This window comes from Sus scrofa, chromosome 2 (assembly GCF_054392235.1).
Source record: "Sus scrofa isolate SSC_HxYL_T2T_F1_AM1 chromosome 2, Sscrofa_HxYL_maternal_Yorkshire_Landrace_v2.0, whole genome shotgun sequence".
Lineage (NCBI taxonomy): Eukaryota > Metazoa > Chordata > Mammalia > Artiodactyla > Suidae > Sus > Sus scrofa.
The window spans coordinates 71,234,915-71,262,682 of NC_139384.1; the positions used below are offsets into that span (position 1 = coordinate 71,234,915).

The 27,768-nt window shown below is 57.0% G+C and overlaps 1 protein-coding gene across 34 annotated transcripts; it reads left to right on the forward strand.

The window, feature by feature from the left end:
* The first annotated feature begins 1,247 nt into the window (after positions 1–1,247).
* WIZ (WIZ zinc finger) lies at positions 1,248–27,638 on the forward strand. 34 transcript variants are annotated; one of them, XM_021083616.2, is made up of 13 exons: positions 1,248–1,397; positions 2,845–3,108; positions 8,206–8,278; positions 9,876–12,019; positions 13,397–13,717; positions 17,792–17,962; positions 18,876–19,379; positions 20,560–20,955; positions 21,525–22,076; positions 23,187–23,714; positions 23,911–24,330; positions 24,625–24,820; positions 25,882–27,638. In XM_021083616.2, exons 2-13 carry the CDS (start codon positions 2,904–2,906, stop codon positions 26,039–26,041), a joined length of 5,670 nt encoding a protein of 1,889 aa, XP_020939275.1. In that variant the 5' UTR covers positions 1,248–1,397; positions 2,845–2,903; the 3' UTR covers positions 26,042–27,638. The 34 variants fall into 34 exon arrangements, with proteins under 34 accessions (XP_020939275.1, XP_084868670.1, XP_020939277.1 ...); XM_085012544.1 differs by having other exon boundaries at positions 10,102–12,019; XM_021083618.2 differs by having other exon boundaries at positions 10,248–12,019.
* The last annotated feature ends 130 nt before the right edge of the window (positions 27,639–27,768 follow it).

The following is a 27,768-nucleotide window of genomic DNA, read 5'->3' on the forward strand; positions in this document are numbered from 1 at the left end:
GGTCTGGGAGGCAGACAAAGGAAGGATTGGGTATGTATGAAGATGGTTAAGCTCTGTGGGTGGTTGCTTAGAAAATGAGTGGGCATTTAAATCATGTGTGGGTGAGTGGGTGAGAGATAGGGTGGACAGCACAATAGGTAGATGGTTAATAGGTTAGCATTTGTTGGATGTTCACCCTTGTAGGTGAGTAGCTGAGTAGGTAGTTAGCTGGAATGGGTATGCCTGCCTGGAAAAGGACTGGATCATAATAGGAAATAAATATTTGAATTGAGTAAGCAGTTATATGTATTGTATGTACATTTTTTGAGGTTTCTTAAGGCTTGAGCTGGGCAGTAGGGAAACAATGATGAACTATAATGACTCTTGTCATCATGGAACTCTCTGGTGAAAGAGACAAACAAACATGCAATTGATGGATGGGTGTTTTGGTGACTAGGTGAAGGTATGTGTGTAGAGATGGGTGTTTGCTTGCTTGATTGTATGGATAAGTATTTAATTGGATAGTGAATGAATGAGTAGGTGGATGGTTACTTTAAGTGGGTGTTTGGATAGGTGGATGGATAGGTGGTTAGTTGACTGGATGGGTAGATGAGTGGTTGATCAACTGAATGTGTGAATGAATAGGTAGGGAGATGGATGAGTTAGACATGTGGATGGGTTTTGGGTAGAAGCATAAAGCCTATTATGTGTGCTTTGTGAGGTAGGCCTGGAGATTATGATCCTGGGAGGTGGTAGAAAAGGGGGCTTAGGTTTGGGGACCTAAGGCAGCTCTAGGGGCAGAGAAGTACTGCATAGCGGGGAAGGAAAGAATGAACTTGTGGTTGGAACTGGGAGAAGAGGACTGAAGGCTATTGACCATGTGGAGTCCTCAATGACCTAAAAACGACCCATGGGGGAACTTCTCTATCCCCTCTCCACTCTTCTGATTCTATTAACTGGGCTAGCATTGGAAAAACTAGTAGGGTGATGAAGAGCCACTGAGGGCATGAGCACAAGAGTGTTGTCATGGTAACAGCCTCTCCCTGGACTCTCAGGTCGCGCGGGCCCTTTAAGGGTGACCCTCCTGGCCACTCCCAACATGGCGGCGCGCCTGCTGGTTGCCCCCCCCCCCAACCGGGGTGGCGCGGAGGGGGGGGCGGGGAGGGGGGGGTCCCGGACCTCCCCATCATGGCGGCGTGGCGGGGCTGTCGCGCTGAGGTCACGGCGGCGCGCCGGGGGGGCGGGGCGGCGGGGGGAGCGATTTAAAGGGACAATGTCCCCCGAGCGGTGGAGGCGGCGGCGGCTGCGGAGGCCGCGGCACCGGCACCGCGAGCTGCAAGGGCGGTAGCGGCAGCGACGGCCGCACCAAAGAAGGGAGCTCCGAGCCCCGGCACCCAGCCGGCGGCACCGCCTCCCCGGTGAGGCCCGGCCCGGCCTGGGGAGCCCGCGGGCGGGGCGGAGCCGGCGCGGGGAGGGGGAGGCCCGGGCCGGGCCGGGCCAGGCGGGACCCCCCGGGGCGGGGGGCGGGGGGCGGGGGCGGGGCCTGTAGGGGCGGGGCCTTGTCGGGGGCGGGGCCGCACAGGTTGGGGGGAGGAGCGGGGGGTCGTGGGGCAGGTGTCCCCCTCCTACCTCGGCGCGTCCCGCGGGGTCTCCCGCCCCGAGGTGCACGGGCGGGGGGGCGCATCTTCCGGACCCTAGCGCCCCGAGGGGTGCGCTGGCGTGGCACCGCCACCACCTCTGCTACCCCGGGAGGGGGCGTCCAGAAAGGAGCCCCCCTCCCCACGCTGCCAAAGTGCTCCGAAGTTGCGGTCCCGCCGGTTCCCCGCGGGCAGTGCCCACCCGGTGGGAACCCGCAGGTGCCTCCTTGGGGCCGGGGCAGGGACCCCCACCACAACGGCCAGTCCACGGACAGGCCCCCAGGGAGCCCCCAGGTCCCCGAGGGCAGCGCCTGCTGCCAGGCCTGGAGCCCCGGCCCCGCCCCGGTTGCTTGGGATCGGCCTCCCCATCGTCTCCCTGGGGAGGGCGCCTCATTCCTGCCCTTCACTTTCTGCCGCCGTTACCTTGAAGGTATTTATAGGTGGAGAAGAAAGCCCCCACCCCCACAGCCTCCCCAGGGTCCTCATTTCTGGACCAGGAGCCCCATCCTTCCCTTTTGACGGCGGACTAGAGAGATCTTGGGAGGGTGGGATGGAGGAACCCAGGCTGAGTATGCATGAAGGGTAATGTTGGGGTGAAGTGAAGGGGTTAATGCTGGGGTCACTTGAGGCTTGCGTGAGGGTAAAGGGGTTAATGCTGGAGAACCCAAAGGTTCCGTGTGGGGAGGGGGCCTGGACTGTGGGAAAAGTGCAGGGGTAACTGATACAGGCAACTGAAGTAAGAAAAGAAAAGTGCAGGGGTAATGATGGGGGGACTTGAGACAGTGTATAGGATCAGAGTGTGGAAGTGGCCGGGATGCAAGCCGAAGCATGCACGCAGGATATGCATGTGCAAGGCAGTGGAGGCACAACTGGGGAAAGTATAGCTGTGTATGAATGACTGGAGGCACCTAGGAGAAGTAATAGGATTAATGCTGCAAGAAAACAAGGTAACTGAGTGTGCATGTTATAAAATGGGGTTAACTGAGGCAGCGCAGGATCTATGTAAGGCAGGAGTTATCGATGGGGAGGCTGAAGCATGCTGAGGTTGGGGGTCATCAGGATACAATGTGTGAGGACAGGGCCTCAGGACCATTTACTTAGCTCACCTGTGCTGGGAGGTAAACTGAGACACTGAGCTCTAGGGGTGAGGACTGGAGCTTCAAGGAAGGAGAGTTTGAGGCAGAGTTCCTTTCCTACCTCTCCTAAACACCTGTCTCTTTGCCCCCAGACCTACAATGCCTTGCTGAGCCAGGCCAGCTGCTGAGTGGAGCCAAGCAGAGAGCATCTATGGATGGGCCCCTGGTAGGCGGCCTCGCCGCCCCTGATCGTCCTCGAGGCCCTGAGAGACTGCCTGGCCCAGCACCACGGGAGGACATCGAAGGTGGGGCCGAGGTTGCTGAGGGGGAAGGTTGTATTTTCCGGTCCACCCATTACCTGCCTGTCACCAAAGAGAGCCCTCGAGACATTCTGGATGGCAGAGGTGGCATTTCTGGTAAGAGGGTGGGCCCTGTGGCCTTAGGGGAACATCCAACCAGGTCCCCAAGGCTCAGGTAGGGCCAAGTTACCCAACCCAGCAGGGGCTGAGTTGGAATTCTGATTCCGCCTGGGTTCAGAGCCTTGTCTTTGCACCCTGCCTAGTTTCCCATTTTACGGTTGTGAAAACCAGGGTCCCCCAGTGGCTGGCAAGGACCCAGGACTTGACTCAGGTCTGCCTGGCTTCCTCCTCTGAGCATACTAACTGGGTCTAAGTGCCCAGACTAGCACCCTGAGTTCTCCTTCCTGAGCCCACCTGTTCCCCAGGCATAACCTAGTCCCATCAGTCTATCCCAGCTCCCTCTTGCTGCACTGTCTTGGTAAGCCTGGCTCCTGAGCCATGGGCCCAAACAACTTATGCCCTCTAGTGGCTGGGGAGAGACTGAGTGGTCTGGAATGACAGCCACCCCTTGCTTGATGCCTTGGTTTCCCAGCAAAAGGGGATCACACGCTGTTTCCACCCCATGATTTGTTATTCCTTCATTAAATACTCAACAACTGCCATGTGCCAGGCTCTGTTCTAGGTGCTAGGGATACAGCTGTAAACAAAAGAGGCAAAAGTCCCCACCCTCTGGGACCTGACATTCTGGTAGGGGAGATAGACAACAAGCAACTATATAAGTAACATACGGGCAGGTAGTGACAGATGTTATGAAGGTATTAAACAGAGTGTCAGGATCATGCCTGGGGGACCTGGGAAAGCCTGCCTGAAGGGGGTAGAATTTGAGTGGAGCATGGAATGAATGGTGGGAAGGGCAAGACAGGGGAAGGGAATGACAGGTGCAAAGGTACTGTGGTGAGGAGGAGCTTGGCGTGTTCAAGGACCCAACAGGAGCCTGATATAGCTAGAGAGTGGTTGGTACAGTGCAGGCTGATATACTCTATGTCTCCTTTCATCTCCTCGACCTGCTCTAAAGGCCTTGGTTTCCAGGAAACTCCAGGCACCTTGTTAGGGGTTTCCTACATGCTAGCCCTTTATGTGATCATCTCGTGTCATTCTCAAAAGAACCCTGTGGGGTAGCCTCAGTTATTATGACCCCATGTTAGAGACTGGGAAACTCAGACCCTGAGAGGTCAGGTAAGGTGCCCAAGGGCCCATGGCTAGGCAGTAACCTGGCTTGACAGCCCTCATCCTTAACCACTACCCTGTGTCAGGGCATCCTTGACCTATCCCAGCTAGCCCTTAGCAATGCTCATGAGGCTCAGATATTTGTACGGTACCTCCTTAGGGTTAGGCTCTGGTGCCTAGCTGTGACCAAGCGTACACACCAACCCTGCCCCCATTGGACCCTGCCATCTGGGGTCTTACAGGCCAGCCACTAGGTATTATAACACAGTTGCTAGGGGGGAAGCCCAGGCCAGGGGATATCCAGGAGTCCTGGATGAGGAACAGTGAGTCAAACAAAGAGGATAGGGGCATCTAGGCAGGGGGCTGCACAATGCAATGGCATAGAGGTGGACTGGTGGCACCCAAAGACATCATGGAGGGGGATGGCAGGGTGAGACCCCCGAGGGCAGAGTATCAGCATCTAGGCAGGGGCTGCACAATGCAATGGCATGGAGGTGGACTGGTGGCACCCGAAGGCATCACGGAGGGGGATGGCAGGGTGAGACCCCTGAGGGCAGAGTATCAGCATCAGAGAACCTTAGCAATCCCCTCCTCCAAACCATTAGTAAACAAAGCTCAGACAGAGGCAGGACCAAGTCCCAGGTCATGCGACGGGCCAGGACAGGCCCAGGACCTTGACTTTGTAGGACCCCTGGGGGACTGACTCTGGATCCTAGGGGCCCTCTCTGGTCTTGGTTCTGAGAAATTGGGTACTCTACTCTACCTGGCAGAAGTTCCAGGTCTGGAGAGAGCGAGAAGGTAGGTAGGTGGGTAGATGTGTCCTTACTCTTCCGTGAGGAATCAGCCAGGGTCCAGTGCATGTGCCTGGGGAGGAGGGCAATGTAGCTGCCAAGGGGGGCCAGGCCAGCCCTAAATGGTGTCCCTGAGCATATGGGGGCATGGGGCAAGGGTGGCTTGACTTGGAGTAGAATTACAGCCTGGAAGTTGGAGGAGGGCCTGGGCTTCAGACACGGCGTCTCCCCTACTGCCCTCTCGGCCTGCTCCACCCGCCTTTCCTGAAGCAAGCACCTGTCCTAGGAGTCTTGTGATGCCTATAAATAGGAACAGCCTCTGGGGCTGCTGTTCCATGTGAAAGCCTTGGCCCTCCTTCATCTCTGCCTAGTCCTTGGAGCCCCCCCAAGGGCACCCCTGGAGTGACTCCCTCCATACTCTTCTACGTAGACATGGATGCATCCACTGCCTCCTCTGTCCTCCATTATGGCTGTTGGCCTGGAGCCCCCACAGCCTCCCTGCAGCTCCTCACCCAATGTTTGGCCTCCCTGGTTGGTCTCCTGGGTACACTCGAAGCTTCAGAGGCTGAGATGTGCCACGTGGATTGATGAAGAGTCTGGTGCATGCCTGTCATTGGGACCAGGGGGCTAGGGGACAAACAACGCATCATTTCTGCCCCCGAGTCTGAGGAGGAAATCAGAGCACGGAGTAAATGGGCCTGAGGCTCTTGGTCAAGCTTCCAGCTTCCAACCTGGGATGTGTCTGAGTCCATCCTGAACCCTCCCGAGGTGCTCCCACCTCCCTTCCTTCCCCAGACCACCAACTCTCTGGATGAAGCATTTACTATGTGATCTTCTTTGGCACCTGTCGCTGGCCCTTTGAGACTGGGGCAGTGGCTATTCCCATTATGTGGAGGAGAAAACAGGCTTGGAGTGGGAAAGGCATGCCCTTCAGGTTCCTGGTTGGCCTTGAACTGGATCTATCTGACTCCAATGTCTAGATTCTTGGCCATTCTGCCAAGCTGCCTGGCTTGGGGTTTAAACTGCTTGCGGACACCCTTCTCATTTTCCAGCTCTCATTTTCAAACCCTCTTGGGGACCCCAAATGGCAGGAGTCAATGAGGGCCGCTTGGCGTGGCCACTGCCTAAGGGGCTGCATCCAAGGTAACTTGCCTGACCCATAGGAACTTTTGGACCCTCATTGGCTGTGAAGGCCCCTGGATAAACTCCCAACCCACAAGTGTCTCGCACACAGGGAGGGCCCTGCTTGGTCTGCTTCTTCCAAAGTCACTACCACTAAAAATAGGAGCCTCTCTGGAGCAGCTCAAACAAAGAGGCCACCACAGCCCCCTGGCTCACGGAATTCTTAGACAACAGCAATCACAGAATCATCGAATCTGGGACACTCAGAATCTCAGGAGCTTGGGGTCCCAGAATCTCAGAATCAGGACGCCCGGACCCTAAGACTCGCACCTCCAGGCTGTTCAGGGGCTTGTTGCAATGAACTGGTTGCCCTCTCCTGAGAAGTTCACCATATGTGATTCTTGGGTTCTCAAGAGACCCATTTCTTGGGGTCTTGCTCCCTTAGCTAGCCCAGGCCTTGGTTTCCTAACACTTGCCCCCTCTCCAACACTCCACCCACTCCCCCCCACACCCAACACCAACCTTTGCATCTGAGCAGTCCTTGCATCTGAGCATCCCCTGATCTTGCTCTGCTCCCCATCAGTCTACCCCAAGGCTTCTCATATGGAGGTGATTCTGCCCCAGGGCATACTTTGTCAGTATCTGAAGACATTTTTGGTTGTCATGACTGCAAGGCTAGGGGCGGGGCCGAGGGGAGGGCTACTAGCATCTAGTGGGTGGAGGCCAGGGATGCTATTGAACATCCTACAAGGCACAGGATGCCCCCCACTCCCCCCACAGAGAATGATCAGCCCCAAATGTGAGTAGCACCAAGGTTGAAAAACTATTCTGGATGATGCATATTGCTGTACTCGCATTACCACCCTCACCTTCCAAAGGCCACAGGACAGTCACAGCCCTTCTCTCAGACTCAGCAGAAGGACCCCCAGTGATCACAGCCCCACCCTCACCAGTTCTTAATTCCTTGGCCCCTGATAGTCAGCTCTCAATTTCCTGGGCAAAATGGATAGGAGGGGATTTGAAAAATCATTAACCACAGCACTAGCCCTCTTTCTGGACCATCCTCAAATTGAAGCTAATCCAGCAATTGCATCTGTTGGGCTCTGGATGGGGCACAAATTCCCCCAGTGTGTTAACCTTGGCCCAAGCAATTGGCCTGTGCCCCAATTGGCATGCTCGCCTGCGTCAGGCGGGTGTGCAGACAGAGGAGTTGCAGGCCAGGATTCCTGCTGTCACTCCAAGCGTTGGCTCCACAGGCGGATAATGGAGAGTTGGCTCTATCTGTGTGAGGGTTCCTAGAAGAGGATGTGATTCTAGGATGTAGGCCTGGAAGGGGATCTGGAAGACATGAGGCAGGGATGGGCCCTCTGCAACTCAGGCTAGGGCACTTCTCACCCTTCATCTGGCAAGTATTGTTGAGTACCTGCCATGTGCCAGGTGCTGAGATGCTGCAGTGAACAAGGCCTCGGTGGGGAGGGGGGCGGGATGGGGCCTTATGTGCTAGCAGGGAACACAGGCAATTTCAGAGAGTGCTAAGATAAAAAAAGAAATAGGTAATGAGAAAGAAAATAAAATCAAAGAGGCTCAATTTAGCAGGTGACCAAGGAAGGAATGGTCATTGCAAAGGCCCTGAAGTCAGAAAGAGTTAGGTGGGCTCAAGGGGGCTAGGAGGAGAGGGAGGTGGCTGGAAAGACCTGCAGAAATCTGACCTCGCAGGGCCTTCTTGCAGGTGATAGCTGGGAATCTAGCTATTTAGATAGATATGATGAGAAGCCAGGTGAGTTTTTATAAGGGTGTGACTTTAAAAGATCACCCTGGCTGCCAGGTGGGGGCAAAGAGAGGAAGGTTGAAAGCAGCAAGCCCTGGTGATCCCCTAGGAAAGCTAAGGGGACTCCTCCAAAGAAACCCCTTTCAGGGCTCATGAGTGCAGAGGCCAAAGGCCTCTCAGGGGAGAGGGATGGTGAGCCAGCCAGGCCCTTCCGAGGTGCCCGGCAGGGCTCCCAGAGCTGGGGTGCTGTGAAGGGCCCCAGCCAGGGGGACCCCAGCCCCTCAGGGTCTCCCCTCTCTGTTGCAGACGGGCAGCCCCATCCCGGCCTCAGCGAAGCCCTCCCCCGTGCCACCTCCGCCACCCATCGGATCAGCAGCTGGTGAGTGCCACGCTGGCCTTTACCTCAGGGAGGGCAGGGGGGCAAGCAGGATGTACTTAAGTCTAAGAGACGCCCCCAGGAATGAGAAGGGGACAGGAGGGAATCAAGAGGCAAGGCAGGAGGAGGTGGCTCCCTGCAGGCAAGCCCCTGGGCATGTGCAGGGGGTGGAGGGAGGATTGGGGTGAACACAGACAGTCAACTCTCATTATCCCTGCCAGGAGCAGAGCCGGAAGGCCAGGAGCCTGGAGGTTGGACCCTTGGAGTCCTGTCTCTGCCCAGTGACTCTTAGAATATTGTTTGGCCTCTCTGAGTCTCAGTTTCCTGCTCTGTAAAAACAGATTCCCTAAGGTCCATCTCAGAACCTCACCTTGAAGACCCAAGAGACAATGGATAAGAGCAGGAATTGATAGCAATGCTGATGTCAGCAACCTTTTATTAAATGGCCTAGCAGGTGCTAAAATGTAATAATATCCATATCAGGATTAATAATAGCTCTCAGTTATTTAGTGCTTTTGTGTATTAGGCTCTCAGCACTGAATCTTTGCCATAGCCCTGGGGAGATGGTCCCAATAACATCGCATGTCACTGATGGAGGTTAGAAAGGTAACCCCTTGATTTCCCCTCAGCCTCTCAGTGGAACCTGTTTCCACATCTGTTCTGTGGATGTGATCCATGGCACCTCATGGTGGCAAAATCTTGAAAAGGGGAGACTGGTCAGGAACAGTCATAATAAGAACCCACATTGGTCGTGAGCTTACAGGGACCCAGGCATCAGGCCAAATGAAGCGTTTCCCCAGCACTGAATTGGGTTATCCTCATCCTGCACTTCACGGAGTCAAGGTCCCTGTTTGAAGGGTTGTGGTTGCGATCATTTAAATAAGCACCTGCAGTGTGATTACAGATATGAGAAGGCTCCTTAGACATTTGCATGAGGGCACAGAAGCTCCTGGTTCTTGGAACTCATCCCCATTTTTATGATTGGAAAAACTGAGGTTCAGTGAGGTTACCCTACCTCTCTTCTCCCCGAAAGGAGGTCAGGGGCAGAACAGGCTGAATAGGGACTTTGCATCTCTCCTGACTCTGCCCTTCCAAGAGGAGATATGCAGAGAGAAAGGTGCATTCCTTTGAGTTATTTAGGCTGCAGCATTGCACCAAACTTGCTGGAAAGATGAAACTAAACAAACGAAATCACCCCAATTTGGGGAGGACCAAGACGAAAAAGCAGCCTGAAGCATAGGTCAGCATCTTGGACCCTCCCTGGGGACAGATGAGAGTTGACTGTGCCACCAGATTAGGGGACACTATTTGTGATCCCCTCCATGGTCTCCACACTCCCCCACAATGCAGCAGGGCTGGCCTACACACACAAGCTATGCCCTGGGAGCTGAATCTAGCTTTTGACACAACAGCTCTGAAAGGGTCTACACATACTCCCCCCACACACACACCTACAACCCCACACTCCAAGCCCCTCTGAGGTGGCCCTCTGGCTGGGTCTCTGGAGCCTGTCTCAGACTGCCTGGGACCCCATCCCCCTGCCCAAGGAAGGGAAACCAAGGCCCATGGCTAACCTGTCCCCATTGGCACTTCCTTGCAGCTGCTGGGATGGAGGCAGCCTGGACTTCCAGCCGGGCTCCCCACCATCCCATCCCCTGGGCCACTTTCCTGGCCCCCCCGATGGCCAGGGGTCCTGGGATCACCCCCTGGTTCAGGAGGCCGGGGAGGGCATCCCTTCTGAACAGAGGTTCGAGGACTCAGTCATTGTAAGAACCGTGAAGCCCCACGCTGAGCTTGAGGGCTCTAGAAGGTTCTTGTACCACCAGGGTGAATCGAAGCTCTTGGAGAAGTTACCCCGGGGCCGCCCCAAGTTTGACTGGCTCCCAGATGCAGATGAGCAGGCCCCACTCCAGGATGCAGGGCTGCACCTGGACCTGCCATCCCAGCCACCACCTCCCCTCACCTCCTTCAGGACGGTGCTTGTACCAGTAGAAGATACCACTAAGACGCTGGATGTGCCAGTGGTGGGCACCAGAGAGCACCTGGCAGACCTGGAGGGCCTGGCCCAGCCGTCTGAGTGGAGCCTGCCCAGGTCGGCCTCAGAGGTGGCCACGCAGACCTGGACGGTGAACTCAGAGGCATCTGTGGAGCGACTACAGCCACTGCTGCCCCCTGGCAGGTCAAGGCCCTATCTCTGTGACTTGCTGGAGGAGGTAGCCGCAGGGGTGACCAGCCCAGATGAGGATGAGGATGAGGAACCAGCCGTGTTCCCATGCATTGAGTGCAGCATCTACTTCAAGCAGAAGGAGCACCTTCTGGAGCACATGAGCCAGCACCGCCGAGCCCCGGGCCAGGAGCCCCCAGCCGAGTTGGCCCCACTGGCCTGTGGCGAATGTGGCTGGGCCTTTGCAGATCCTGGTGCCCTTGAGCAGCACCGGCAGCTGCACCAGGCCTCCCGGGAGAAGATTATTGAGGAGATCCAGAAGTTGAAGCAGGTCCCAGGCGACGAGGGCCGGGAGGCACGGCTTCAGTGTCCCAAGTGTGTCTTTGGCACCAATTCCTCCAAAGCCTTTGTGCAGCATGCCAAGCTGCACATGCGTGAGCCACAGGGCCAGGCTGCAAAGGAGCCCTTCGGGGGAGGCAGCAGGGCTGGCAGCCCAGGCCCCGATGCCACCTCCCTCACCTATCACGCCTTCAGAGACTCCTCAGGCCTCAGTGCCTGTGTTTTCTGTGGCTTCCCTGCACCCAGTGAGAGCCTGCTCAGGGAGCATGTGAGGCTTGTGCATGCCCATCCCCACTGGGAGGAGGATGGCAAGGCTTTTGAGGAGGACCCTGCCAGCCAGCCAGGCACCAGCCAGGATGCTTACACTCACTTCCCCCATGCCGCTGAGGACTACTTTGGCAAAGCTGAGACGCTCTTGGCCCCCACATGGAGGGAAAACCCTACTGGATACGACCCCAGCCTGGCCTTTGGCCCAAGCTTCCAGCAGCTGGGCATGAGGGATTTCCCACCACTGAAGCCACTCCCACACGGCTCTGGCCAGGGGCCCTTGGGAAGGCCAGCCTTTCCCTCACCACTAGCATCTGCCCCCTACTCCTTTCAGCCCAGTAGAAGCAAAAGTGCTGTCCACCTGCAGGGGCTCCCGGCCCAGTTGGGGGACCAGAGGCACCCTTGGAGCGAAGAGGAAGAGGAAGAGAACATACCACTGCCCTCAGAAATGGACTTTTCCCCCGAAAACGGGATCTTTGCACTGCCAGCCACCCCCAGCCTCATCCCACAGTCAGCCCTGGAGCTGAAGCGGACTTTTCGAGAAGCCCTGCAGACAGCTGAGGCCTCACGGGCACAGCAGCAGCAGCTCTGCGAGATGGTGCCCATCGTGCTAGTGGCAAAGCTTGGGCCACAAGTCATGGCTGCGGCAGCCAGGGCCCCCCCAAGGCTGCAGCCTGAGGAACTGGGACTTGGGGGTGCCCACCCTCTGGACTTCCTGCTTCTGGACACACCATTGGGTGGGCCCCTGGGGCTGGACACATTCCTGGATGGGGACCCGGCAGTGGCACTGAAACATGAGGAGCGGAAGTGTCCCTACTGCCCTGATCGCTTCCACAATGGCATCGGCTTGGCCAACCATGTGCGGGGTCACCTGAACCGTGTGGGCGTCAGCTACAACGTGCGGCATTTCATCTCCGCTGAGGAGGTGAAGGCCATCGAGCGCAGGTTCTCCTTCCAGAAGAAGAAGAAAAAAGGTAGGGCAGCTTCCCTTCAGCACTCACCCCTCTCCAAGGCCCGGGAGACGCACAGCTGGGCAGCTGAGTTCTGAACCGACCAGCCCTCACTCTAAATCCTCCTGTAGGGCTGAGCAGGGGCAAGTCAAGGGCCTCCCCTCCCAGAAGACCTGGAGCTGGGGCAAAGGCCACCGCATCGGAGGAGGTGTGGGGACGCCCCAGTGCCCTGGCCCTTCCAACAGCTGGAGGAAGCAGTATGGGCAGAGGAGTCAGCCCCAGGCAGGGAATTTCATTGAGTTCTTCATTCAACAAATATTTATTGAGGGAGGTCCCCTCTGTTCTGGCCACTTGGGAATACAACAGCAAACGAAACAGCAGTCCCTGCTCCTGGAGTACACAGCCCAGGAACAGTAATGGTGGGACCCCAGCTGATGTCAGAACCCATGGTTCTGCCTGTGAAGTATGCAGATTCCCAGGCACCAAAGTTCTAACTCCAGAGGTCTGGCTCCCACACAGTGCCCTGGGTGGTTCTGATGCTGGCAGACATGGAGCCCACTTGGGGAGGTGCTGGTATGGTGTTTGAGAGTGTGTGTATGCATGCACTGGGGGAAGGGGCAGGGGGCGGATAACCACAAAAACCAGGCAGTTACAATGTTAAGTGACCAGGGCTGTGATGGGGGAAACCAGGTATCTGGGGAGGCCAAGAGAAGGCCCCTTACTCTGCTTGGGAGATTCAGGCAGATTCTCAGAGGAAGGCGTCCAATCCTTTTGTCCATTTCTTCATTCAGCAAAGATTTAATTAATAACTCTGGGGTGATATAGACATGACCTCCTGACAAGAGTATTCATCAAGGAGTTCCCGTTGTGGCACAGGGGAAAAGGAATCTGACTCGTAACCTTGAGGTACTGGGTTCGACCCCTGGCTTCGCTCAGTAGGTTAAGGATCCGGTGTTGCTGTGAGCTGTGGTGCAGGTTGCAGACACAGCTCGGACCCTGTAGGCCAACAGCTGAAGCTCTGATTCAACCCCTAGCCTGGGAACTTCCATATGCCACAGGTGCATCCCTAAAAAAAAAAAAAAAAAGAAGAAGAGTATTCATCGAACAATCACTCAAAAGATTGCAAATCCACACTGGAGAAGTATTTCTGAGGGTGAGTTCCCTGATACTTTGAGCTGTGTAAGGGGAGAAAATGGAGGGTAAGGCAGAGAAGGCTTCTTGGAGTGAGCTGATGCAAGCAGAAGCATGAACAGCAAAGAGCAAGGGAGGCATCTAGGATGAGGAACAGCACTGGCAGTGTGATCCACTGCGGGTGAGCAGCCCTGGGGGGAATGGGGAGAGCTGGGGCTGGAGAGTCACCCCCCAGCCCAGGCAGTCCATGTCCTCTCTCTCTCCCCACAGTGGCTAACTTCGACCCTGGCACCTTCAGCCTGATGCGCTGTGACTTCTGTGGGGCCGGCTTTGACACGCGGGCCGGCCTCTCCAGCCATGCCCGGGCCCACCTGCGTGACTTCGGTATCACCAACTGGGAGCTCACTGTCTCGCCCATCAACATCCTGCAAGAGCTGCTGGCCACCTCAGCTGCTGAGCGGTCCCCTAGTCCCCTGTGTCATGAGCCCGGGGTGCTGCCTAGTGGCTTTCTGACCTCCCGCCGGCCCCGCATACCTCTTCCGGTGCCCTTCCCACCCTGGGCTGAGGACCCTGGGCCAGCCTACGGAGATGGTAAGGGGAGAAGGGGCAGGAAGGGCTGGAGCCCTACCCTTTCCAGGGCCCTGGAGGGATGAGCAAGTGGGAGGGGCAGCCACTCTGCTTTCCTGGAAGCATTTCAAGTCACTTTACAAAGTTGGTTGACAACTAACTGTCTTGCCACTTAGGGGTCATTTATATTTCACTCAGGGACTGGGCCAGGGCTCCTTCTAGATCCAGTTCCTTCCCTGCCTTGCCTGGCAGTGATTTTAACATAGGCTTATCGAACTACTACTGGAAGCCAGATACTGTTCTAAGCACTTTACAAACAGGAACTCATTTATATCCTTACAACAACCCTTTGAGGTGGCTGTTATTATCACCAGTTTACAGATTAGGAAACTGAGGCACAGAGGTCATACAGATGAAAGTATATGGAGCTAGTATTTGAAAGCCCAGGAAGGTTAGGCTCCAGAATCCTTGCTCTTAATGATATCTTTTGTCTAGAGCAGCACTGTCTGGTAGAAATTTCAGAGCTGATGGAAATGTTATCTAGATAACCATACTGTCCCACAGGGCCACCACTGTCCACATATGGCTGTTGAGCACTTGAAATGCAACTAGTATAAAGTTTGTGGTGATCAAGACAGTGCAGATATAGACTCTACATTCTAGAATTTCAGTGGTGCCTACTTTGTCCAGCCCCTCCCGTAATTGGGGGCTTGCTGTGTACTAAGGTTTCATCTCATACCTCAAAACAATTCCATGGAGCTAAGGATTATCGTGTTCCTATTTATGGATAAGAAAACTGTGGGTCATCTGCTTTGTCACAGCCACAAAACAGCAGAGCTAGACTTCTGGATGCCATGTTTGGTGGCTTCTTGGTGGAGGATGGCTTGAGAAATCCAGAAGTAATTTTTTTGTGAAGGAGCCTGGCTGGGGATGGACACTGTGGAGGGAATGGAAAAGTGAAGGACCCCATCTTACAAAGCCTGACTTTGTGTTTACTGAACCTCAAAGCAGAAAACTCAGCAGTAAGGAGAAGGTGGGCTCTGAGGGATGGAGAAGATGCCTGAACAGGGGGAACTGTCTAGGAGCTGCTTGGGGCTCATGCTTCCTTCTCTGTTTCTCCTATCTGGAGTTTCCAGGGTCCTACCTAGATCTGTACTCAGAGCTCTGCTGGATTCATCCACAGGTCTCCTTTCCAGTGAGGGGGCACTTGAGGGTCTGCAAAGGGAAGAATGGGGCTATCAAAACCCCCTCTCCTCCTTACACCAGAAGGAGACTGAGGCACAGAGGATGGTAGTTGGTTGAGGTCACACTTTCAGAAGAGGCAGAGTTGGGATGTGACTTCAGGCTTCTTGCCTCTGTGAAGGCTCTCCCCTGAGCATTCAATTCACGTAGGTTTGTGGTTTCTCAATAGTGGGTGGAAGGTGGCACTTGCTCTGAAGATGGCTGGGGGGCATAGGAAGCAATTCGTAGACTCCAGCCCTACCCCCTTCTTTCTGTCACTGTAGCAGAGGCCTGAACGTCAGGCTTAGACCCTTTACCTGGCACCTGGGCCAGGCATCCCAGGGATGGCAGCATGCATCTAGTAGCCAGGTTCAGCTCTAGCTAAGCTGTTTCCACCAGAAAACCAATGTACCAGCCCTCAGTTAGTGCTGAGGGAGCTGGTCAAATCATTGGGGCATAAGGAGTTAGCCTGGTACAGCACTGGCCCTGTCCTTGAGGGGAAGCTCTGATCAATCTTTCAGTGAACACCTTGAGGATGAGGGTGTAAAGGAGTGGTTGAGAAGTTCCTGGAAGCCTTGCCTTGAGGAAAGATGTCCTAGATTAGGGCTACGTCTGGGCACCAACCCTGCATGGCTATCTTTAGAAATCTCTCCCACCCCTAAGTGGGCAGTAGGAAGTAGATGCCAGGTTGGGGGCGGCAACTGTCAGAAGCTGGCCCCACCCAGCTGTCAAGTAACAACTAGGGTCAATAGGTTTAGTACTGGGGAGGGAGAAGCGGGTTGTGCTTGAAATGTGCCAGCCTGGGTTGGAGTAGGATTGAGGGACAGCGCCATGGGGGGACAGCTGGATACCAGGGTCGTGTTGGGGGATCCTCCTGGTTGGCGATCAGATGTCTTCCAGGATTCCCGACCCGGAGGGGAGAGACTTCCAAGGAAGGGAAAGGAACAAGGTCCCGGGGCAGGTCCTAGTTCCGCCCGTCGGGCTCCAGGAGCCTGGATACTGTTAAGGCGGATGCGTGTGGCCGGAGGATTCCCATTGTAGTCTTAGGGATGTCCGGAGTTGGGAGAGAGTGTCCCGGCTCGCCGAGGCACGGGGTGGGGCTGCAGTCGTGGGCCGCTCGGAGTCCTGTGTGCATGCGTCCACTAGCTCCTCGCTAGTCCGGCGCGGAAGGACAAGGGTTTCGTTCTCTGTGCTCGGCGATCGGCTGGCTGTCCTGGGCGCGCCCCGAGGGGCGGGGCGGAGTGGAGCGGCCTCTGTGGCGGCGGCGCTCGGCGCTCGGCTGCTCCCGCCTGGGGCGGCCGCCCCGCGTGCGCCGGAGCCAAGATGGCCGCCTCCACCGCCCAGTGCAGAGTGACAAAAGCGGAGAGCAAGGCGGCGGCGGGGCCGCGCGCGGGGGGCGCCCGGGAGCGCGCGCCCGCGGGGGCGCCCCCGCCTGGCCCCCCGAGCCCGGGCCCCGCGGCTCTCCCCGCGCCGCCGCCGCCGCCCCCACCCCCGCCGCCGCCGCCGCCGCCGCGGGACGGGCCCAAGGCCGAGCCGGAGCCGGGGCCCGGGCCCGCGCCCGCGCCGGGTAAGAGCCCGCGCCGAGGAGGGTGCGGGGAGGGCAAAGCCGTCATCCCGCCCGCCCCCTGCTACCGCCGCCGCCCCCGACGCCCGCCGTCCAGTCTCCGGGACTTCCCCTCCCCCCAGGCCCTCTGGTCGCGGGGACCCTGGGCCTCCTGTCGCGGCTTGAAGGGTCCCGGGCTTCAGAAACACTTTCCGCCGCTGCCCCTCGGGATCCTCACCCCATCTGACAGATGCCCCTTAAACCCCTTGGAGCCCCTGGATCGTCTCTCACCACAGTTCTTCCGGCGCGGAAACCCACCTCAAGTCACTTCAGCCCTGACACGGTCCCTCCCCATTTGACAGACGCGCCTACTCTACCCAAACACTTTGACAAAGTCCTTGGTGTCCCGAGCCCCGGTAGGCCCCCCCTTACTTGCTTTCTCCTTGCCTCTGTAGGACTCAGACTGAACCGGGGATCCGCCTGGCCCCCAACTCATAACACCGAGCACCTCCAAGGCGCCATCTGACACAGTTCCCTCATTCTCAGATCTCTCTCCATGCTCTGGGGCTCAACAGGCCTCTCAGGCCCCTTTCTCTGAGCAATTAGACCATGAAAACTCACTTTTGACTCTCTGTCCGCCTATACACCTCACCCAGAGAAGCTTCCTGGCCTAAAGGATGCCTCAGAAACTTCTTATAAAGTTCTGTAATTCACATTTTCATTGTCACCAGTCAGATCCCTGTCAGTCCAGGTTCCCAGTTCTTACCTTACTCCACCTAGGGCTTAGCTCCTGATAAGTTGTCTGCAGCCCCAGCCCCAGCTGTCTTGTCTGGTAGAGGTTCCCTACAAGTCCCATTGGAGCCTCCTTCCTGTCCTGGGCTCCCCGCTTCTGCACTGCCTGTCTGGCCTCTGACCCTGGCCTTGTCTTACTGAATTCCCCTTCTGACTGCCACCTACCCGCCCCCAAGACTGACAGATGCTCCTCTCCACAAGTTCTGCCCAGAGAGATATTTTCTCTGAGACCTGCTAAGATGGAAGTCTTGGTTCAGACTAGCACTGCGTCCCCTGACCTGTCTGTGTTCTGGTAGGTGGAAACTGTTCCTAGTCTCTGCTGTCAGTTGGCACCCTCGACATCTCTGCGTCATATTGGTGCTCGGGGTTATGGATGGAGCCTCAGCTTTCATGGGGTGAGCTGCACCCCAAAGTGAGAGCAGGCACCAAGAAGGAGGAAGAAGGCTCCCATCACCACCACCACTTCACCGCTACCCTTAGTCCTTACAAGGGTAGAGACCTTGCGCCTTGCCTGGGCTGAGCCTGTCTTCCTAACCTCACAGGCCTGGGTTCTGAGGAAAACACAATGGTGGCCATGGACTTGGGCTCTCCCTCGCTCCCCAAGAAGAGCCTGCCTGTCCCTGGGGCCCTGGAGCAGGTGGCCAATCGGCTGAGCAGCAGAGTGGCTGCAGAGGTTCCTCATGGCAGTAAGCAGGAACTGCCAGACCTCAGGGGTGAGTGGCACAGGTGGCATGGGTGCTGGCCAGGCTGGTTACACTCACAGGGAACTCTTGGGCCTGGGAGTCAATGTTTTGCTCCAGGTTGGCCACAGCTTTCTCTCTGGCATGCAAAGCACCAAGGAGACACCCAGCTTTCTTCACTCTTGAGCTTTTCCTGTCCCAGGCATACATAGCCTTGAGCCTTGGTCAAGGGAGGGGCATCCAGAGAAGCAGTAGTCATGGTCATCAAGCGCTCACACCCAGACTCAGTTCATTTGCTGACTTTGATTCTTGATAGCTGTGTGATCTTCTACATGAAACTGCCTTGTCTATTCATTGATTCTCAGGTCATTACTGAGTAGTGATAGGCATTGTGCTGGACCCTAGGGATGTGAGAGATGCAAAACAGACCTGGCCCTTGTCCTTGGGACCATTGAAGTTGGGGAAGCAGATAGGCAGTGATAAGGGCTCTGCAGAAGACAGTGTAGACAGGGCACAACAGAGACAGTGGCTCGCACCTCCAACCTAGTGTTTGGGGTGTGAGTTAAGCTGCAGAGGGTGGCTAGGCCTTAGCTCTTTGAAGTGTGTGTGTGACAGGTTAGTGTCTGTGAAAACCCATGCCAGGACACCCTGGTACATTAGAGATCCAAAGGCATTCCACTGACTGGACCACAGAACAGAAGTGTTCTGCCTCCTGCTCTGTGTCCTTGGGCACAACTCTTCCTTTTTCTGAGCCTCAGTTTCCTTTTTACAAACTAGACAGGCCAATTCCCACCTCATTAGGGTCATTTTATGAGTGGGAGGGGTTGACGGAAGCAAAACACTCGCAGGGAGTCTGGGTGAGGGGGTGCCCAGAGGAGGATAGGTGGGAGAGCAGAGCCTGTGCGGCCTCACAGCTGGCTCTATTGGCCTCCGTTTTACCCTCCAGCCCAGAGCCTGACCACCTGCGAGGTCTGCGGTGCCTGCTTTGAAACACGCAAGGGCCTGTCCAGCCACGCGCGCTCCCACCTGCGGCAGCTGGGGGTGGCTGAGTCGGAAAGCAGCGGTGCCCCCATCGACCTCCTCTACGAGCTCGTGAAGCAGAAGGGCCTGCCTGACACACCCCTTGGGCTGCCCCCAGGCCTGACTAAGAAGTCCAGCTCGCCGAAGGAAGTGGTTGCTGGGGCTCCTCGACCTGGCCTACTTGCTCTGGCCAAGCCCCTCGATGCCCCTGCTGTCAACAAGGCCATCAAGTCGCCTCCCGGCTTCTCGGCCAAGGGTCTGGCCCACCCACCCAGCTCCCCACTCCTCAAGAAGGCATCACTGGCCCTGGCGGGCTCCCCTACCCCCAAGAATCCTGAGGACAAGAGCCCCCAGCTGTCTCTGAGCCCCCGGCCGACCTCCCCAAAGACACAGTGGCCCCAGTCTGAGGACGATGGGCCTCTGAACCTCAGTGAGTGTGGGTCCTGGGAGCTGAGGGAGGTCCTGATGCTGGGAGAGGTGGGGCTCAGGTTGGGCTGCGGGGCTCAGGGTGGGGGCAGTGGAGACTACAGCACCTGCATCCTAGGTTGACTGGGTCAGGGTGTTGGTCAGGATGCTTGTCTCCTATGGGACTGGCCACGCTCACTGCGTATTATCATCTGTCTCCCATTTCACTTCGCTTTTTTTTCCTCCCAGAGGCCTAGCTGTGGTTACTGAGCCTGCCAGGGTCATCCTCACCATTTAGGGGCAGCTTTTGGCCTTCTCTGGGCCCAAGGGTTGGGGAGCAAAGGAAATCAGGACTACTGTGGCACACCATGGGTTCTGCAGGTAGACAGATGGTCCACCTGACAGGAGGTCCCATGGTTGGCCCTGTCTCCAGGTCCTTTTCAGAGGTACTTCTGTGCCCAGGGGTGGAGCTCTACCTCCTGGGCTGCCGTGGGCATGGCAAAGAAAGGCTTGGGGAGGAGTTCCCTGGTGGCCTGGCAGTTAAGGATCCAGTATTGTCACTGCTGTGGCGTGGGTTCAGTCTCTTGCCTGGGAACTTCTGCATGCTGCAGGTACAGCCAAAAAAAAAAAAAAAAAGGAGAGAAAGGCTTGGGAAGAAACCTACCAGGCATGGTGGTTTAACAAAGGCATCCCTTAGGAAATCAGGCCTTCCCACACATCTGTGGGCATTAAATCTGGGGGTAAGCCTAAGGTCTAGCTCCCTGCCCTGTGGGGCACCCCAGTTGTGCCTCATGTTCCAGTGGAGCTACTTCCATCATCTGCTGTATGTCCAGGAGCACAGTTCTGAGCAGGTGTGCCCTTGATTGTTTGATACTTAGCAGCTAGTGGGCCCTTGCTTTGCACCCCTTACTTATCCTGCACAGCTCCCATAGCTGGAGTCCCTGGGAAGAGGGCCTGGATCCATCAGATTTGGCCACTGCCTCTGTAACCTACATCCTTAAGCTCTCTACACTCACCTTGATGCCAGAGGGCTAGGCAGGGAACAGGACTTCTGCTTCTCAAAACCTCCTAAAATAAATCCGTGGCACGAGTCTTGGACTTCAACCAGCCTGGGCAGCTGAGAATCACACCAGGCCCTCCCACCTCAATTCCCCAGGGCCGGCCAAGGTGGCGGCCGTGAACCCCCCTGTGTTTTGTCTCCGCAGCTTTAGATAGTGACGGGGGCAGAGAGCTGGACTGCCAGCTGTGCGGTGCCTGGTTTGAGACCCGCAAGGGCCTGTCCAGCCACGCCCGTGCCCACCTGCGCCACCTGGGCGTCAGCGACCCGGACGCCAAGGGATCCCCCATAGACGTGCTCCACGGGCTCATCAGGAGGGACGGCGTCCAGATCCGCCTCCCACCCGGGCGCGGCGCCCTGGCCCAGCTGGGGCGGCCTCCTCCCTCTGCGGCCCTCTCCTTGCTCCCCCCCCCACCGTCGGCCAAGAAGGCCAAGCTGAAGGCCGCGGGTATGGCCAGCCCCTGGGGGAAGCAGGACCTCTCAGCCGCCGCAGCCGCTGGCATTTTCTGGGCCTCTGATGTGGAGCCGTCTCCTCTCAACCTCTGTAGGTTCTCGCTTCAGCCGCCTCCTCCTCCCTGTGGGCCCTGGAGCCCCTCCCAGGGGGGGTCACAGCCCCCTCCCTACTCCCACTCTGCTGGGGCAGGGAGTGGACAGGGGCCCTTAGCAGTGGACCATTTCTGCCCAGAGATCTTATTGGCTGCTGGGCCTTCTCTCTTGGCCTTTGATCTCCATGACTGAGACCTTCCCTAAGAACAAAGGCCAAGGGTGGGGTGCTACCTTTTGGTGTAGAAGGTGCCCATGGTTGCCCCAGTCTGGATGGCAGGGCTGCCACTTCCTGCCCCCATCCTTGTTGGGACCCGCAGAGCCATGGAGTCTTGATTCTGTCCTTTTCTGCCAGGACCCAGGGCCCATGTGCTCTCTGGAGCCTCCCTGTGCTCTTGCCAGGTGTCTGGCCCCCTCAACCCAGTCCTCAGTTCCCTCACTTGCACCTGCCCTCTGCCACCAACCCCAGCCCATGGACGTGCTGCTGTCCACGCCCAACCAACCAGGAAACCCACAAGTGATGATGCTAATGGCATCCATGGTGCTGACTGCCCTTTTCTCCTGCTGTAGCCTCGGGCCCAGAGCCAGCACGCGACATCCGCTGTGAGTTCTGCGGCGAGTTCTTCGAGAACCGAAAGGGCCTATCGAGCCATGCACGCTCCCACCTGCGGCAGATGGGCGTGACTGAGTGGTACGTCAACGGCTCACCCATCGACACGCTGCGGGAGATCCTCAAGAGACGGACCCAGTCCCGGCCTGGCGGACCCCCCAACCCGTCAGGGCCTAGCCCAAAAGCCCTGGCCAAGGTAGTGGGCAGCGGAGGTCCTGGCAGCTCGCTGGAAGCCCGCAGCCCTGCAGACCTTCACCTTTCACCCCTGGCCAAGAAGTTGCCGCCGCCACCAGGCAGCCCCCTGGGCCACTCACCAACTGCCTCTCCTCCTCCCACGGCCCGGAAGATGTTCCCAGGCCTCTCCTCACCCTCCCTGCCCAAGAAGCTGAAGCCTGAACAAATGCGGGTGGAGATCAAGCGGGAGATGCTGCCGGGGGCCCTTCATGGGGAGCCGCACCCATCTGAGGGTCCCTGGGTGGCGCCTCGGGAAGACATGACCCCCTTGAACCTGTGTAAGTGTGACCCTGGGGCAGGACAGGGAGAACAAGTAGAGGGGTCTTCCCTGGCACCCCTCCCAGGGGGTACCCAGAACACCTGGGGTTGAAATGGAAGGGAAGTACACAGGTCAGAGGACAGGGGCTAGCTGTATGTTCCTGCTACATGGACCTTCAGCTGCGCTGCTGCTTGATTAATCTTCATTCCTATGAGGGAGGCAGAATTGTGTCATTAGGCAAAGAGATTCTATCTTTGTGCCATCTTTAATCAGTTGGTAGTGGCTACCATCCAGATTCATAGAGAGACAGGCTGCTGCATCAGTTGGTGATGTCTGCCGTGGGCAAGAGTAGAGGTATTGGAAATGGGTGCCTTTCTGATATTCCTGGTTACTAAGTGCTTGACATTTGGAGTTCAAGTTAAGGTCTCAGCTTCTCCACAGTCCTGCAAGATATGACCTTGGGCAGTTTCCTCTTTTGGAAGATGGAGATCAGCATGGTTCCAACTCTGTACAGCTTTCCGAAGTGGCGTAAAGCTCTTAGCTTTAGCACAAGCTCTGTGTATGAAATAGTTGTAACATCCTTGTCACTCACTTCCCTCTCAGACTGTCCCTATATTCATTCTGCTCAGGTTGGCTGAGCTCCTGCTGTGTGCCAAGCAGGTGAGGATGGCCCAGGCTTCTGCCTTAGTGCTCACCTGCATTTTATGTCTTCTCTGTACCACATGCTTTGAATTGCTCTTGCTTTAGGGCTCCCCTGCCCCAGTACCACAGGGAAGTGTTTTCCATCTCCATTTTACAGAGGAGGAAACTGAAACTCAGTGTCACAGTATCACACAGAGGGTCACAGCCAAGCTTGCATCTGAGTCCAGGATCCAGGAAGCACTTGCTTCTCAGTACTTCACAATGTCATAGAGAGCCGTCATGAAGCCAGTTAGAATTTGAGGTGACAGAACAAGCAGAAGGGCTGGATGATGTGCACAGGGGCCTCTGGAGGCATATGAGTGAGCAGGTCTTTCAGGTCTGGGGCTGCATGGATGGGACACCTGGGCACTTAACACTGACCTTGAGCTTGGAGGCTTCCTGCCCACAGCCACCGCCTCCTTCTCCCCCCTCCCCCGACCCCCTGCAGCATCCCGGGCAGAGCCAGTGCGTGACATCCGCTGTGAGTTCTGCGGCGAGTTCTTCGAGAACCGAAAGGGCCTATCGAGCCATGCACGCTCCCACCTGCGGCAGATGGGCGTGACTGAGTGGTCTGTCAACGGCTCACCCATTGACACGCTGCGGGAGATCCTCAAGAAGAAGTCTAAGCCATGCCTCATCAAGAAAGAGCCACCGGCTGGAGACCTGGCCCCTGCCTTGGCTGAGGACGGGCCCCCCACAGTGGCTCCTGGGCCCATGCAGGCCCCCCTGCCGCTAGCACCAATGGCTGGCCGGCTGGGCAAGCCAGGAGCTGGGCCAGCCCAGGTTCCCCGAGAGCTCAGCCTGGCACCCATCACTGGTGCCAAGCCTTCAGCCACCGGCTACCTGGGCTCGGTGGCAGCCAAGCGGCCCCTGCAGGAGGACCGCCTCCTCTCAGCAGAGGTCAAGGCCAAGACCTACATCCAGACTGAACTGCCCTTCAAGGCAAAGACCCTCCATGAGAAGACCTCCCACTCCTGTAAGCAGCGGGTGGCAGGGTCCTGGGAGGGCATCTGCCAGGGCCTATAGGGCTGGGCAATGCCGTGCATACACTTATCCTCAGTGGGGGTCAAAGCCCCAGTGGGAGGCGGGACTGGCTCCTGACCTGGGCTGTGCCTTCTGGGTACCCTTGCTCCCTTCTGGCTGGGGCTTAGCAGCACCCCCTCTGCCTGCAGCCACTGAGGCCTGCTGCGAGCTGTGTGGCCTTTACTTCGAAAACCGCAAGGCCTTGGCCAGTCACGCACGGGCACACCTGCGGCAGTTCGGCGTGACTGAGTGGTGCGTGAACGGCTCACCCATCGAGACACTGAGTGAGTGGATCAAGCACCGGCCCCAGAAGGTGGGCGCCTACCGCAGCTACATCCAGGGCGGCCGTCCCTTCACCAAGAAGTTTCGCAGTGCCGGCCACGGCCGCGATGGCGACAAGCGGCTGCCCCTGGGGCTGGCACCCGGGGGCCTGGCTGTGGTGGGCCGCAGTGCTGGGGGTGAGCCAGGGCCCGAGGCTGGCCGGGCAGCTGACAGTGGTGAGCGGCCTCTGGCAGCCAGCCCACCAGGCACTGTGAAGGCTGAGGAGCACCAGCGGCAGAACATCAACAGTGAGTGCTGGTGGAGGAGGGTCATGAGCTGCCACCTGCTGGGATCCACTCAGCTGCCCCCTGGGTTCTCTGTTGTGCATTTGCCCTTAAGTCACTTTCCCAGTTGCTCTCCTATTCACTTATCCATCCTGCATCCCACCTGTCCCAAGGTCCAGGAGGTGTCCAGTCACCAGCTGTCCTGAGTTAAAATTCCCTGCAAAGGCTGCCCTTTCATTTGCTGAAGGCAGGACCCTCCTCAGGGGTCTTGCCCTCTGGCTTATCTCCCATCCCTCTTCCTACCTTTCCCTGCCTTAGAATTTGAACGCCGACAAGCCCGCCCTCCAGATGCCTCTGCAGCCCGGGGGGGTGAGGAGGCCAATGACCTGCAGCAGAAGCTGGAGGAGGTGCGGCAACCTCCACCCCGGGTTCGGCCAGTCCCCTCCCTGGTGCCCCGGCCCCCCCAGACATCACTCGTCAAGTTCGTTGGCAACATCTACACCCTCAAGTGCAGGTATGCAGCCCCCAGGGGAGGGAGGGAGACCACTCACCTGGGGATAGGCTGGCCAGAGCCTCTGATCGGGACTGGGGCTGGTTGAGGCAGGAGATATAGCCTCAAGGACTACTCTGGGGTGTGCCTGGACCCAGGTTAAGGCTTCCTCACACACAGCAGCACCTCAGAGCACTGGGCTGAGACCCTAGGCTTTGTAGCCAGTAAGACCTGGGCTCAGTTGCTACCTCTGACATCAGCTTAGTGACCTTAAGCAAGAATTTCCTGCTCCATACCTCAATATTCCCACCTATAAAACAGACCTACATAATAGATTTGTTATGAGGACTCAAAGAGTCAAGTATTTATGAAGCACTCGAACTGTGCCAGATGCATGGTAATCGCTTGGCAAGTGTTTGCCTGATTAAGAAAAAAATAGGTCTTAGTTCATTCTTACCAAAGTCCATGGGTACATCAGAAGCCAGGAAACTGAGAATCTGAGATGTCCGGTGCCTGCCTCAGACCACACAGCCAAGTCAGAAGTAGGATTCAAACCCAAGTCTCTGAAGCCATGAGCTCGAGTTCTGGGCCCCTATGCCATGAGGCCTCTTTTGGGGCTGAGAAGAAAGGGAGCTGGTGAGTTGGATGCATGAGTAGGGTACGTGGGAGTTAGTGCTTAACCCTTCTTTCCCTGGCTCCCATCCTTCTGTCCTGGGGCCTGGTGGGATAGGATCTGCTTCTCTAGGCCCTCTCCCACCTTGGAGCACATGCTTCAGTCAGCTGGTAGAGATGCTTGGGAAGCCAGATGGCCCATACCCAGCACCTGAGCCAGCAGACTGCCCTGAGCATAATAACAGGGGTCTCCATGTTGGAGACCGGTCTTACCATGACTCCATGTTGGGAAGAGGTAGCTGTACATGGGAGAACATCTAGCTTCTGGGTTCCTCTTCCCTCAAGTCCTGGGTTTGCTTTGTTCACACTGAGTAGCAGCAGGTGTGCCTGATGCTCAGGGTGTAGCCAGGGCTATGCTTCTGCCTTTCCTCACTGCAGTGGCCACTCCTTCCTCTCTCTGTTCCCTGACACAGGTTCTGTGAGGTGGAATTCCAGGGGCCCCTCTCCATCCAGGAGGAGTGGGTGCGGCACTTACAGCGGCACATCCTGGAGATGAATTTCTCCAAAGCGGACCCCCCGCCCGAGGAGCCTCAGGCCCCACAGGCACAGACAGCGGCGACAGAGGCACCCTAACACAAAAGCATTCCAGATACCCTCTCATGCCACCTGTCTATCTCCTCTTCCTCCTCAGTCTCCTTCTCCCACTCCCCCTTGTTTCTTTTCCGTTTCCAAAGGAGCAAGCCAAAACCTCAAACCGGCACCTTTTAGGGGCCGGGCACACTACAGCCGGGGCACCGGAAGCCAGCTAGCCACCCTTCCCCTAGCCCAAAGACTCTGGGGCCACACACAGGGCATCTTCCTTCAGCCCACACCCACCTGCCCACCTGGTTCGACAGGGGCAGTGGCCAGGTCTCTGGTGGCAGCCCATCTGTTCACGAGGAAGGAAGGGCAGAGCTCTCCCATGTCTAGAAGCCAGGCAGGGCTGTTTGCCATCCGTGGCCATTTGCAAAGACCCAAAGGACTCCTGTCTCGGTTCCCTCTTGCCCCTGTGAATATCCTCACACGCACGCACGCACACACGTACCTCGTGAGACCCGGGAATCTGCCCCAGCCCTCCAGTTCCCGAGTCAAACGACGACCACAGACCACATCATGCCACGGTGCTTGCTCAGGGGAAGGCATGCTCCCTCTGTGGCCTGCTGCCGGGGCCTGGGAGCCCCCCCACTGAGCCCACAATGCCACGGAAATCCTTGTTGACCGCCCCCCCCACCCCCGCAAGAGGGGCCTTCCCAGCTGGGAAGAGCTTGGAGTTGACAGCTGCCTCCTGCCATGTCAAGGTCCCCCAGAGCCTTGGGGGCTCTGGGGCCTGGGAGGGGGTGGGGGTGGGACTCTCCTTCCCCACCTTCACCCCCCTCCCTCTTTTCACTGTTGCTTTCTATGTATAGCTCCCTAGACCTTTCACTTTTTTAAAAACGCGTTTTGTGTAGAGAATAAGGAACGTGGATCTTTTTATTTTGCAATCCTGGGCCAGCTAGAAACCCAGAGCTGATTGACCTTTTAACTTTTTTCAGTGGCCACATTTTGGTTATTGATGTACCTAGAAGTATGTAAATTAGATTAAATTTCTCTTCTGGAAACACCCCGGGGCAGGCGGCCAGCGTGTGTTTTTCTGTCAAGTGGACAGGCTGGCATTGTCTGTCTGGCAGCCAGGGCTGGGATCGAGCCGCCTCCGCCAAAAGCCCCTGGAAGCCCTGAGTTTTCCCGCTGGCCGCCATGCCCACCAGACCTGTCTGGGGATGAGCCCAAGTTCCCAGCTGTTGGCCCTTGATGGTATGATGGGTGGGGGTGGGGGCTCTGTCAGCTGGTGAAGAGTCTCCTGTGAGCCAAGGAGAGGAGCCAGGGCTCTGGGCAGCTGGTCTGGGAAGGGAGCCAGAATTGAGAAGTGTTTAAGGCCGGAAGGGCTCTTCCGAGGGCAGGAGTTGTCCAGTGAGGGTGTGGGGGCACTCGCTGGGGTGGGGGGTGAAGTACACAGCTGCTGGGAGGCTTCAGAGAGCTGGGATGGGCCTGCCTTCAAAACATGTGACTTGTCTGGAGACACATGCACCCTGAACCCAACTAACATGAGGGGAAAAAGAGAGCTGCTGGCTCCTTTTCGATGTTATTTATTTTCTCGTTCTACAAATGTTTATTGAACATTTCTGAGATTTTAAGAGATTTTTGTTGGCTGCTCCTTCTTGTTTATTGCATGTGGTTTTTCAGCTCATCATTTTCACATAAAACAGCCAAGGGCTGAGAAGTGGGAATGACCTCATGGGGCAGGGGCCTCCTCTATTCCCAACCCTTTTATCCTGCGCCACCCC